This window comes from Polyodon spathula, chromosome 26 (genome assembly GCF_017654505.1).
Source record: "Polyodon spathula isolate WHYD16114869_AA chromosome 26, ASM1765450v1, whole genome shotgun sequence".
In the NCBI taxonomy this organism is placed as follows: Eukaryota; Metazoa; Chordata; class Actinopteri; order Acipenseriformes; family Polyodontidae; genus Polyodon; species Polyodon spathula.
Genome location: NC_054559.1, coordinates 15,982,556 through 15,997,369, shown reverse-complemented (window position 1 = coordinate 15,997,369; position 14,814 = coordinate 15,982,556). Strand labels below are relative to the sequence as shown.

Genomic DNA, 14,814 nt, shown 5'->3' with positions numbered 1-14,814 from the left:
AACAGGAACCACACAACGTGCACAAACTCCCACTTCACTTCTTCTGTTCTGTTGTTGATGCAAAACTGACTCATGGTGCAAAAAGAGACATGGATAGCTAGTTAGGGATAACCCTGTGTGCCCCTTCAAACGGAGACCTGCAAGGATGCCAGTGGAAGAAGGAAAGCACGTTGCTGTTGTGGACTATGGACAGGTTAAACCTTACAGCACGCCAAGACAAGCAAACATAGTTTACAGCCAGTGCCATCCTCAGAGTAAAACCTTCCTAACCCTGCTGCTAATACAGAACCTGTTCTTCACGGAAGTGCACATTATTTACATAAATTATAAGGACTGTTTTTTGAAGAGTTTATTAACATAGCTTTTGATTAAAACAATGTTTGAAAAAAGGTCCAGTTTACTGCAAACTTTCATTTAAACATTTAAAAAAAAAAAATCTGGATAGATCTGCACAGAATGATGTAACCATGGTTCAGATTAGTGATCTGCCAGACCTGCTTGTGCTTTCATTGGCTTTGCTACAGCGCACTGTGTTTTCACCAGGGTGTACCACATTCATAAGGGATAGCAGGAGTGGGATTATTTGAAGTCTACTGCACACAATGCAAGGAGAGAGAATCGTATTATTTCACTATTGTCCATGTGGAATAAGGATTGCGTGGAGGAGGGTTACCTTCCAGAAAGATCGACAGAGTAGCAGTGATCGCTATCATTATTATTTAGTCACACATGAATACAGTCAGAAAGCTTACTGGTCAGAGCTGGCTGTCCCTTGGTTTTGCAGCTCTGTGCTTTGTCCAGCGCACAGAGGATGGTGCTGTGGCAGAAGTCCCATTTCTCCCACACTGGGAGGGCGATCCTCCTGGCTAGGTCCTCAGCATCCTTCTCCTTGAGCAGGCACAGGTAGTAATCCCTTGACAGGACACCAGCCTCCAGCAGGTGTGACAGCATGCCCTGGACCCCGCGACGGGAGACACTGTGCAGCGAGCTCCTCACGCGGGACAGCACCTCTTCAAAGTGAACCATCGTGTGTGCTGTGGAGCAATACAGAGCAAGCACAGTTAAGAGACCGCTCGCTGAAGTAGACACTGCATTGAGAGTTCCTATTCCTCTTTTCAATCAGGGCTCAGCCAGCAAGTGTGGATTGTGCAGAGTAGACATATGATTGGATACAAGGAGAACAAAGGGAACAATACTTTATTCAGACTTTATTGTGTGTGACGTCTAAGGAACCACAATGAGTTGAAATACACAGGTCAGAGAGAGGCTGTTGAAGCTGACATGAAGTGCCACTGACCGACATGCTGCCAATAGACTCAATGCACTTTAAAACTCAAAGATCAACAAACATCTATCAATAAAGACTGACTCCACATCACACTTCAGCTCTGGGCAGCCAATCAAAGTGGAAGAGCAGCCTGGTTTTGTCATCTTGTTATTCAGATTCACTTTGTATGTGATTGAGTATGTCTCAGTCACACCCTGGTTACCTTATAAACTCTCTCTGTGACCTCAATACCTATCTTCAGAATCAATACACTCCCAACCCTGTCTTCAGAATCAATACACTCCCAATCAATACACTCCCAACCCTATCTTCAGGATCCCAACCCTATCTTCAGGATCAGGATCAATACACTCCCAACCCTGTCTTCAGAATCAATACACTCCCAATCAATACACTCCCAACCCTGTCTTCAGAATCAATACACTCCCAACCCTGTCTTCAGAATCAATACACACCCAACCCTTTCTTCAGAATCAATACACTCCCAACCCTGTCTTCAGAATCAATATACTCCCAACCCTGTCTTCAGACTCAAACACTCCCAACCCTGTCTTCAGAATTAATACACTCCCAACCCCGTCTTCAGAATCAATACACTCCCAACACTGTCTTCAGAATCAATACACTCCCAACCCTGTCTTCAGAATCAATACACTCCCAACCCTGTCTTCAGGATCAATACACTCCCAATCAATACACTCCCAACCCTGTCTTCAGAATCAATACACTCCCAACCCTGTCTTCAGAATCAATACACTCCCAACCCTGTCTTCAGAATCAATACACTCCCAATCAATACACTCCCAACCCTGTCTTCAGAATCAATACACTCCCAACCCTGTCTTCAGGATCAATACACTCCCAACCCTGTCTTCAGACTCAAACACTCCCAATCAATACACTCCCAACCCTGTCTTCAGAATCAATACACTCCCAACCCTGTCTTCAGAATCAATCAATCACTCCCAATCAATGTCTCCCAACCCTGTCTTCAGAATCTTCAGATCAATACACTCCCAACCCTGTCTTCAGAATCAATACACTCCCAACCCTGTCTTCAGAATCAATACACTCCCAACCCTGTCTTCAGAATCAATACACTCCCAATGTCAATACACTCCCAACCCTGTCTTCAGAATCAATACACTCCCAACCCTGTCTTCAGAATCAATACACTCCCAATCAATACACTCCCAACCCTGTCTTCAGAATCAATACACTCCCAACCCTGTCTTCAGAATCAATACACTCCCAACCCTGTCTTCAGAATCAATACACTCCCAACCCTGTCTTCAGAATCAATACACTCCCAACCCTGTCTTCAGAATCAATACACTCCCAACCCTGTCTTCAGAATCAATACACTCCCAACCCTGTCTTCAGAATCAATACACTCCCAACCCTGTCTTCAGAATCAATACACTCCCAACCCTGTCTTCAGAATCAATACACTCCCAACCCTGTCTTCAGACTCAAACACTCCCAATCAATACACTCCCAACCCTGTCTTCAGAATCAATACACTCCCAACCCTGTCTTCAGAATCAATACACTCCCAACCCTGTCTTCAGAATCAATACACTCCCAACCCTGTCTTCAGAATCAATACACTCCCAACCCTGTCTTCAGAATCAATACACTCCCAACCCTGTCTTCAGAATCAATACACTCCCAACCCTGTCTTCAGAATCAATACACTCCCAACCCTGTCTTCAGAATCAATACACTCCCAACCCTGTCTTCAGAATCAATACACTCCCAACCCTGTCTTCAGAATCAATACACTCCCAACCCTGTCTTCAGAATCAATACACTCCCAACCCTGTCTTCAGAATCAATACACTCCCAACCCTGTCTTCAGAATCAATACACTCCCAATCAATACACTCCCAACCCTGTCTTCAGAATCAATACACTCCCAACCCTGTCTTCAGAATCAATACACTCCCAACCCTGTCTTCAGACTCAATACACTCCCAATCAAACACTCCCAACCCTGTCTTCAGAATCAATACACTCCCAACCCTGTCTTCAGGATCAATACACTCCCAACCCTGTCTTCAGAATCAATACACTCCCAACCCTGTCTTCAGACTCAATACACTCCCAATCAATACACTCCCAACCCTGTCTTCAGAATCAATACACTCCCAACCCTGTCTTCAGGATCAATACACTCCCAATCAATACACTCCCAACCCTATCTTCAGGATCCCAACCCTGTCTTCAGGATCAATACACTCCCAAACCTGTCTTCAGACTCAATACACTCCCAACCCTGTCTTCAGAATCAATACACTCCCAACCCTGTCTTCAGAATCAATACACTCCCAACCCTGTCTTCAGAATCAATACACTCCCAACCCTGTCTTCAGAATCAATACACTCCCAACCCTGTCTTCAGAATCAATACACTCCCAACCCTGTCTTCAGAATCAATACACTCCCAACCCTGTCTTCAGACTCAAACACTCCCAATCAATACACTCCCAACCCTGTCTTCAGAATCAATACACTCCCAACCCTGTCTTCAGACTCAATACACTCCCAACCCTGTCTTCAGAATCAATACACTCCCAACCCTGTCTTCAGAATCAATACACTCCCAACCCTGTCTTCAGGATCAATACACTCCCAACCCTGTCTTCAGAATCAATACACTCCCAACCCTGTCTTCAGACTCAATACACTCCCAACCCTGTCTTCAGAATCAATACACTCCCAACCCTGTCTTCAGAATCAATACACTCCCAACCCTGTCTTCAGAATCAATACACTCCCAACCCTGTCTTCAGACTCAAACACTCCCAATCAATACACTCCCAACCCTGTCTTCAGAATCAATACACTCCCAACCCTGTCTTCAGACTCAAACACTCCCAATCAATACACTCCCAACCCTGTCTTCAGAATCAATACACTCCCAACCCTGTCTTCAGAATCAATACACTCCCAACCCTGTCTTCAGACTCAAACACCCCAATCAATACACTCCCAACCCTGTCTTCAGAATCAATACACTCCCAACCCTGTCTTCAGACTCAATACACTCCCAACCCTGTCTTCAGAATCAATACACTCCCAACCCTGTCTTCAGAATCAATACACTCCCAACCCTGTCTTCAGGATCAATACACTCCCAATCAATACACTCCCAACCCTATCTTCAGGATCCCAACCCTGTCTTCAGGATCAATACACTCCCAACCCTGTCTTCAGACTCAATACACTCCCAACCCTGTCTTCAGGATCAATACACTCCCAACCCTGTCTTCAGAATCAATACACTCCCAACCCTGTCTTCAGACTCAATACACTCCCAATCAATACACTCCCAACCCTGTCTTCAGAATCAATACACTCCCAACCCTGTCTTCAGAATCAATACACTCCCAACCCTGTCTTCAGAATCAATACACTCCCAATCAATACACTCCCAACCCTGTCTTCAGGAATCAATACACTCCCAACCCTGTCTTCAGGATCAATACACTCCCAACCCTGTCTTCAGAATCAATACACTCCCAACCCTGTCTTCAGACTCAATACACTCCCAACCCTGTCTTCAGAATCAATACACTCCCAACCCTGTCTTCAGAATCAATACACTCCCAACCCTGTCTTCAGAATCAATACACTCCCAACCCTGTCTTCAGAATCACTCCCAATAATACACTCCCAACCCTGTCTTCAGAATCAATACACTCCCAACCCTGTCTTCAGAATCAATACACTCCCAACCCTGTCTTCAGAATCAATACACTCCCAACCCTGTCTTCAGAATCAATACACTCCCAACCCTGTCTTCAGGATCAATACACTCCCAATCAATACACTCCCAACCCTATCTTCAGGATCCCAACCCTGTCTTCAGGATCAATACACTCCCAACCCTGTCTTCAGAATCAATACACTCCCAACCCTGTCTTCAGAATCAATACACTCCCAACCCTGTCTTCAGAATCAATACACTCCCAACCCTGTCTTCAGAATCAAACACTCCCAATCAATACACTCCCAACCCTGTCTTCAGAATCAATACACTCCCAACCCTGTCTTCAGAATCAATACACTCCCAACCCTGTCTTCAGACTCAAACACTCCCAATCAATACACTCCCAACCCTGTCTTCAGACTCAAACACTCCCAATCAATACACTCCCAACCCTGTCTTCAGAATCAATACACTCCCAACCCTGTCTTCAGAATCAATACACTCCCAACCCTGTCTTCAGAATCAATATACTCCCAACCCTGTCTTCAGAATCAATACACTCCCAACCCTGTCTTCAGGATCAATACACTCCCAACCCTGTCTTCAGGATCACAAGGATGTGAAGGCTGCAAGAGAAAATTAGACACAATGAATCTTCTACATGTTCGAGACATTTTGAGACGATCTGCTTTCCTTTGTATCAATTAAGATAAAGGAGTTGTTTTATTTGTACATTTCTGCAGCTCAGAAAAAAAATGAATTGAAAATAAATGGAGCTGATTAAGGATTTCGGTTTTGGAGGATCAAAACATGCAAAACAAGCAGTTCTTTCACTTCACCTTTTTGTTATTGTATAAGACACTAAAGAAATCTCTATCTGGTATACTTTTCAATTAATTACACAGAGAAAAGATTCCTCTATTGAAATGTCTTTAAAAGCGTGAACAAATGTGATTATCCTTTATATACCTACCTGCACAAAAACATCATGTGTGAAAATGTTAGACCACTTTGTGTTTTAATTGGGCATCTTAAACAGATTCTAAAAAGCCTCCTGCATTTTACCATGTGTGGCTTTGTGTTCCTTTTCTCTTACTATTTCAATTAATTGCATGGGTGGTCTATTAAAGTCAGAAATTAAATTAAACAAGCATGAATTTATCTGTCTTTTTCAGTTACATGGTTTGATTTTACTTAAAATGTACAATATATATATATATAATATATATATATATATATATATATATATATATATATATATATATATATCATATATATATATATATATGTTGTACATATCTTTCTCAAGGGAGATAAGAATAAAATACATGCCATGCTTACCTCCAGCTTGATGCTGTCTGTGTGTACTGCTGCTGTACTGTATGCAATAGTTATCAGTGTATTAAAACCAGCTCCTGCTGTCTGCCTGGCCAGGTACTGGTGATTCCCATAACCTGACTTTAAACACACCTCTACTTGCCAGCCTCTCCCTCCTCACGCTGCAGACTTCATTCACACGACAAACCCCCAGAACCTCAGTGAATCCCCTAAAATACCAGAACGGTTTGCCCAGCACTACCCATCTGAAGTGGAGCTGCACTAGATGACTCAGGTCTGCTTTTAATATTTTCAAATGCTATTTCATAAAACAACAACTGTATACGTTGTCCTCAATCTAGTCTATTAGATCTATCTCTCGATCTACCTATTATCTACCTTTTCTTTCTCTTTCGCTCCCTGACTGTTTAAGCAAGTTTGATATTCATCATCATTATCATCATCTTATTATTATTATTATTATTATTATTATTATTATTATTATTATTATTATTATTATTATTATTATTATTATTATTATTATTATTATTTATTATTTAGCATTATTATTATTATTATTATTAGCATTATGAAGTCTAAACAAAAAAAATAAAACAAACTAACAAGAAGAAGAACAAACGAACTGTAGGATTACAAGAAAAACAAACCTGCTCTTGTAGTTGATGGTTTCAAGGACCCCTTGATTCATTGCAGCCAACCCTGTATGTTAGCAGGATTCTTTTTTTTGGTTGTTTTCAAGTCTCTTGCTTATATTTTGTTATACACATTGTTGTCTTTGTTCCCATGTTAACAGCAGAACAGACTTTCCGTTCACTACAGATTCAGTGCTGTTGATTCAGATTCAATGCTGTTGATTCAGATTCAATGTTGTTGATTCAGAGTCAGTGTTATTGATTCAGATTCGGTGTTATTGATTCAGATTCAGTGTTGTTGATTCAGATTCAATGCTTTTGATTCAGATTCAGTCCTTTTGATTCAGATTCAGTGTTGTTGATTCAGATTCAGTGTTATTGATTCAGATTCAGTGTTGTTGATTCACATTCAGTGCTGTTGATTCACATTCAGTGTTATTGATTCAGATTCAGTGCTGTTGATTCAGATTAAGTGTTGTTGATTCACATCATTCAGTGTTGTTGATTCAGATTCAGTGTTATTGATTCACATTCAGTGTTGTTGATTCTGATTCAGTGTTGTTGATTCACATTCAGTGTTATTGATTCAGATTCAGTGTTGTTGATTCACATTCAGTATTATTGATTCAGATTAAGTGTTATTGATTCACATTCAGTGTTGTTGATTCACATTCAGTGTTGTTGATTCACATTCAGTGCTGTTGATTCAGATGCAGTGTTGTTGATTCACATTCAGTGCTGTTGATTCAGATGCAGTGTTGTTGATTCACATTCAGTGTTGTTGATTCAGATTAAGTGTTGTTGATTCAGTGTTGTTGATTCACATTCAGTGTTATTGATTCAGATTCAGTGTTGTTGATTCACATTCAGTGTTATTGATTCAGATTCAGTGTTGTTGATTCAGATTCAGTGTTGTTGATTCACATTCAGTGTTATTGATTCATATTAAGTGCTATTGATTCACATTCAGTGTTGTTGATTCAGATTCAGTGTTGTGGGATTTGAACCTGTGACCTTCTGGTGACAAGCTCTGTACTTAACCACTTTATATTCTTCTTCTTCTTCTTATTATTATTATTATTATTAATAAAACGCATATCTGTTTTTTGTTAAATTTATTTTATATAACTGCTGATGGTGACTGTTTGCTCATCACTGAATCTCCATTCTTTCAAACGCATTTACCATCTTTGACCAGTTTGGCAGGCACTGCTCAATGACGCACCTTTGGGTTTCATGAAGACGTCACATTCGCCGAACAGATGCTCACTCGACCCTGGTTTGGTTGCTTTGGGAAACAGTTTATTACCAACAGATAAATTAAATACTTGTGCCGAAAAGAAAACAACAATAAATTGTATCTACTGAAATGAAGCAGGTAAGATGTAGAGATTTGCGTTTCTTGTTTTTGTTTTCTGTGTTCAAGATACAACGGGTGGTCTAGTCTATAGTCTTTTAATATATCTGTAATTCGTTTTGTTTTTATCACTTCTTCTTCTTCTGGGTGTTGTTTTCAGGCACAGATAGTTGATGACACAGAGGACGTACCTCTCGATTTCGGAGCTGAAGAAGAGCGAGCGTTAAGAAAACCAAAGGTGAAAACAACATTTCAAATTGCATCGTTTCTTGTGGCGCCTCGCCCTCCGTCTGGCGGTGTTATATGTAATGCCTTTATATAGAAAAAAAGAAAAATGTGTTGTATAGGGTAGAATTAATAGCAACCCGCTAACTGACATTTACAAATATATAGATTTTTAACAACTACTAAAAAAAATAAATAAAACAAAATAAAAAAAAAATCATAACTGCGTAAGCAAGAATTATATCCGAATTCATAGATAAAAGCAGTGAACAATTCCTGCATTTTACTTCGGTGTTCAGTTTCATCCAGGGATATATAACCGTGACACTGCATCTTAATAAGATCTGTCTACGAGATTATTTAATTGAAACCTGTAATGACACTTCACAAGAAGTACTTGAAACCCTACCTGCCTACGGTCTTGTGATTCTCCAGTATCTGTTGCATGTGGGACCTGTGTGACAGGGATGGCAGTAAGACTCCTACTGCATAGCCATGTCACCAGTTCCAGGTTTTATTACAAGCTTGATTAGCCATGGTGCAACAAGCTCAGGTGTGTCTTATTAAACTCTTAGTAAAATCAACGATGGATCACACTGCTCTGCAATGGGAGTCTTATTGCCATCCCTGCTATGCTGCTTGATTTTACTGTGTTTTACTTCTGGTTTTCTAGACACCCCTTGGCTGCCTTTTTCCACCTCTTTTTCCGAATAAATGCGATTGTCACTTACCTCTTCTGCTACTGGTTCAGCACGAGCTTTGTGGGCTGCTTCTTGACCATCATCGTGCTGCTGTCCTGCGACTTCTGGTCAGTCAAAGTAAGCGATAGAAACCCTGCCCTGCTGTCAGACACCACAAGCACATTGATGCAGTGTACATTTCTGTATTTCGCTATGTAAATAAATGTGTGAAATGAACTGAAGTTGTTAAATTTGTATAGAGGTCATTCAGCCCATCTGTGCTTGTCTACTACCTAGTAGCTCATTGATCCCAGTGCTTCAGCATCTACAACATGACTAGGTAACCCATTCCATCCCCTCACCACTCTTTGTGTAAAGAGGTGTCTCCTTCAGCAACATGACTAGGTAACCCATTCCATCCCCTCACCGCTCTCTGTGTGAAGAAAAGTCTCCTTCAACAACATGACTAGGTAACCCATTCCATCCCCTAACCACTCTCTGTGTGAAGAAGAGCCTCCTTCAGCAACATGACTAGGTAACCCATTCCATCCCCTCACTACTCTCTGTGTAAAGAAGGGTCTCCTTCAGCAACATGGCTAGGTGATCCATTCCTTCCCCTCACCACTCTGTGTGTGAAGAAGAGTCTCCTTCAGCAACATGACTAGGTAACCCATTCCATCCCCTCACTACTCTCTGTGTAAAGAAGGGTCTCCTTCAGCAACATGGCTAGGTGATCCATTCCATCCCCTCACCACTCTCTGTGTAAAGAGGTGTCTGCCTACCCTCTGGTCCTGGTTTCTGTGCTGCTATTAAAGCATTTACAGGGGTTTTCAAACCTGCATCCCCTTCACCATGCAGATGAATCTGGAAGTCTGTCACAGTTTACTATTTGTGTTGAAGTGTGTGACTAAGAGCCAGTGCTTCTGAGTAGCACGCCAACACTCAGACAGGACAGGGCTGAATTTGTTTTATGTTCTGCAGAACGTGACCGGTAGGCTGCTGGTGGGTCTGCAGTGGTTTAATCAGATAGACAAGGATGGAAGAAGCCAATGGGTGTTTGAAGCAAAGAAGGTAATAATGTGGTGTTATCTTCTTCCTTTGCTTAGCCAAGCCTTTTAAAAACATGTTCTTTCCTCTCGTTAGCTGAAACAGCTCCCCCACAAGCCTCTGGATCGTTTAACTGTTATGTTATTATTATTATTAATTGTTATGATAAAACAAAACAAAACAAAAAAAAAGTATATTTTGTTTTAAACAGAAGTAGTCCTCCCACACAGCTGGAAGAACAGGAACTGCAGAGTCGGTACAGACAGCCACAGATAAGTTAGTAGAGTAGACTACCACTATGTATAGCGACAGCTATTAGAAACTCTCCCAAAACCAAACTCATATGAAATCTGTCTTGTGTTTTGTGAGAATTCAAGTTCATATGAAATCTGTCCTATGTTTGCGATGATTCAAATTCATATAAAATCTGTCCTGTGTTTGAGATAATTCAACCTGGGTCTAGATTCCGTTGTTCCAATGTGTTGTTGTAATTTTTCTCTAAATCTGCCTTGACCTATTTTGAGTTATCGGAAGTGCCAGGGCTGAAAAGAGTTTCTCTTTCTGTTGAGTTAGGCAGCGGTCTCGCTCACTGTGCATGTTTAGTGATAAAAGATCAGTGCCTGCTTTCTAACGAGGCCCCTCCCACTGTCTGCATTGCTTTCTGCAGACTTCCCCTCACAGCAGACTCTCCACAACAGAAGCGGAGGCCTGGATATTCTAGTTGGGGCTCATTCTCTGCCCTCTCATGTGGACACTGTTCTTTTTTAGCACCCTGTTTTCCCTGAAGCTGAAATGGCTGGTACGTCTGAACACTGCTAACAACACCCACATTAAAACTCAATGAGGATTGGGCAGTAATTGCAATGGAACCCCACACTACCAGACACAGTGTGTGTTGATTGAAAGAGTGGCGTGTACTCAGTCTAGCCCACTGCTGTAATCTGGCTTGTTTGTGATTGCAGGCCCTGGTCATCGCTGGAATTGTCCTTCAAGCCACCAACCTCTATGGGTTTGTCCAGTGCAAAGTGGGAGGGCAGCCTGGCATCCCCGTGCCAGCTGCTTCTTCTCCTGGACAGCAGTTTCCACAGAGGGTGGGCTGAGCCTTCATCTACATAAGAACATAAGAAAGTTTACAAACGAGAGGAGGCCATTCAGCCCATCTTGCTCGTTTGGTTGTTAGTAGCTTATTGATCCCAAAATCTCATCAAGCAGCTTCTTGAAGGATCCCAGGGTGTCAGCTTCAACAACATTACTGGGGAGTTGATTCCAGACCCTCACAATTCTCTGTGTAAAAAAGTGCCTCCTATTTTCTGTTCTGAATGCCCCTTTGTCTAATCTCCATTTGTGACCCCTGTTCCTTGTTTCTTTTTTCAGGCTGAAAAAGTCCCTTGGGTCGACACTGTCAATACCTTTTAGAATTTTGAATGCTTGAATTAGGTCGCCACGTAGTCTTCTTTGTTCAAGACTGAACAGATTCAATTCTTTTAGCCTGTCTGCATATGACATGCCTTTTAAGCCCGGAATAATTCTGGTCGCTCTTCTTTGCACTCTTTCTAGAGCAGCAATATCTTTTTTATAGCGAGGTGACCAGAACTGCACACAATATTCAAGATGAGGTCTTACTAGTGCATTGTACAGTTTTAACATTAGTTCCCTTGATTTAAATTTAACACTTTTCACAATGTATCCGAGCATCTTGTTAGCCTTTTTTATAGCTTCCCCACATTGTCTAGATGAAGACATTTCTGAGTCAACAAAAACTCCTAGATCTTTTTCATAGATTCCTTCTCCAATTTCAGTATCTCCCATATGATATTTATAATGTACATTTTTATTTCCTGCGTGCAGTACCTTACACTTTTCTCTATTAAATGTCATTTGCCATGTGTCTGCCCAGTTCTGAATCTTGTCTAGATCATTTTGAATGACCTTTGCTGCTGCAACAGTGTTTGCCACTCCTCCTACTTTTGTGTCGTCTGCAAATTTAACAAGTTTGCTTACTATACCAGAATCTAAATCATTAATGTAGATTAGGAATAGCAGATGACCTAATACTGATCCCTGTGGTACACCGCTGGTTACCACACTCCATTCTGAGGTTTTTCCTCTATTCAGTACTTTCTGTTTTCTACATGTTAACCACTCCCTAATCCATGTACATGTGTTTCCTTGAATCCCAACTGCGTTCAGTTTGAGAATTAATCTTTTGTGCGGGACTTTGTCAAAAGCTTTCTGGACAGTCACGCTTTCTTGTTTTTTTTTGGATTAGGCTGTAGTTTTGCATCTAGATTTATTACTACCTATGTGTGATATTCCAACACACTATGCAGAGATGTAGTGCTGTTGTATGTGCAGCCTATGGTTATAGAACTACCAAAAATATTCAACCTGATATTTTCAGAATGTATTCAGCTGTATGTTTTGCCAGTGTAATGTTACGCTGTGCTCCTTTCTGTTTGTCACCAAGAGGAATCTACTTACTATTTTTGTTTAATTTGTTTTTCAGCCAGACATTATATTTGGAGAACTGTAGACGAAAGGTAACTAAAGATAAAGCAATTGATAAATCAATAAAACATAGCCGCTTATAGAGGCAGCTGGGTGTGATAAATGGTATTTACAGTAAGTTAGATGTACAGCTGAGATATCTGGCACTCTCTGTTTCACCAGAAATCTGAGGAGCTGTAAAACCAAATAACAACTTTAAAGACTGAACAAGGTGTGTGTTGAGTCCAGGCACGTGTGCACAGATTTGATTTAAATTGTATTCTATAGTTACTTGCAGTTGCAATGGCCCGTTTCACCCAACAGCATGTCACATCTCAGCTTACTGTACTTTTTAGTTTCATGGTGCAAGAACTGATGTAATGCTAACCTTTGCCTTATTACAAAACAATATAAATGAACACCAGATTAACTAATACATGTTTTGAGGGCAGGGGAAATTAATTGTTTCCCAGAACAGGGTGGATTCAGATCGCTATCGGTAGAGGTGTAAGTAATTGGTGCTTGTAAGGGAACCAAGTTTTAATTATTTTTGGTAAACAAACGTATGCATTGAGCTTTCTGATTGGGCGTTTGTTGTAGATGCTGTTTTATAGATCAGCCGCTGTGATGAACTACATGCCATATTCTTCGGTGCCACGAAAGTATGGTAACATGCATGGAATGTGCTCGGTCTGGATTTGCAGCACACAGCCACGTGATTTCTTGCAAGACAGAGAGGATCAGTGTTTGTTTTAAAGTTCTAGGCTTGTTGCCTAGCGGGTGTTGCTAAATTTCTGATTGTGCTGGCTGTAAACCAGGCTTCCTGATCTGATCTGTTAATCCGAACTAGAGTGGTGATTGCAAGATTTGTTTTCGATTTATTGTTTGGACCAAATTGCACGTAACAAAGTGTAATTGTTTGGTTTTTTTAAATAAAATTTAATTAAAACAAGGAACACGGTCAATACAGTTGCTGGACAAGTAGAAATGTAGGCGAGCTTTACACAGTAAATTCCATGCGATGGATCACATCTGCAGTACCCGTGGGCGACTGAAAAAAGATGCAACACACTAGACATTCTACCCAGACCATGTGCTTTACTTTGCATTTAATCTGTGCTGCGGTATGGCCCTAACTATTGGTAATCACAAAAATATCTTTTACCAGTACCACAGGAAGCAGTGCATTTTCAAACTTGCTTCTGGCATCCTGTCCTGTCCTTTCATAATTATACTGCACTTACTCTGTGCTATTAACCTAAGCTGTGTTTCTAGAGTAGTCTCTCCCCTGGTGTGCCGTGCAGTGGCCTGAAACCAACTTCCAAGAAACAAAGTGGCTTCATCTTCCCTTGGCTTTTTCGTTGCTGCACCTTTCAGATGCTGAATATCTTTGCAGGATACAGTGTCCACAATTCAGCGTGTGTAGAGAGCTGGCACCCAGCGCACTTCCTTCTGGAACAATGTGCTTTTATCCTTTTACAGTTAGGTCTACGGTGGATGAGTTGGCTGCTGTAAGAAACTGAATGATTTGTTTGTGTACTCAGTTTTCCCTAAACCCCTTTTTAATGCATAAAGTTTGGTGTTATAATAAAAACAGGCTTCGTACAAGTTTGTAAAGTCATTAAGCAAGTTTCATTCTACTGTAATGTGGAAAGGTAAGATAACCTTGCAGCTTTGATTACTGCTTATTGGTGCCAATGTAAGACTGTGTAGATTGAATTGTACTAATACCAAACCAAATGTGCATCTAGGATACAAATTAAAAAGGGTTTTAGTACAATCACAAATAAAGTAATTGTACTTGGTGCTATTCTGCAAAGCAATATTTCTGAAGGCCATTGTTTGTGCCTTAGCGGTTCATTATTGTAATGCAGGGGGTCAGTTTTGCTCAGGTTACTTTACTTTTTGACTTAAACCCTGATCTTCATCTGTCTTACAGACAATCCAGAAAAAGAACGCTGCTTCCAACACAGAATCGCATCAGTTTACTAAAAGTTTGCTAAACTTTCTGTTCACTTCTACTGAATGACCCACCCAGGCTGCTG

At 41.0% G+C, this 14,814-nt stretch overlaps 1 protein-coding gene and 1 pseudogene across 1 annotated transcript in view; one reads left to right on the top strand and one right to left on the bottom strand.

Moving 5' to 3' along the window:
- The window catches only part of LOC121300505 (MHC class II transactivator-like), a 17,321-nt gene extending 16,295 nt beyond the window's left edge, over window positions 1-1,026 (bottom strand). The window contains exon 1 of the mRNA XM_041229073.1: window positions 753-1,026. Coding sequence (XP_041085007.1) covers window positions 753-1,026 — 274 coding nt within the window. The remainder of the gene's footprint in view (window positions 1-752) is intronic.
- A 7,316-nt stretch (window positions 1,027-8,342) lies between these two features.
- Window positions 8,343-11,382, top strand: LOC121300503 (annotated as a pseudogene).
- Window positions 11,383-14,814: the final 3,432 nt, after the last annotated feature.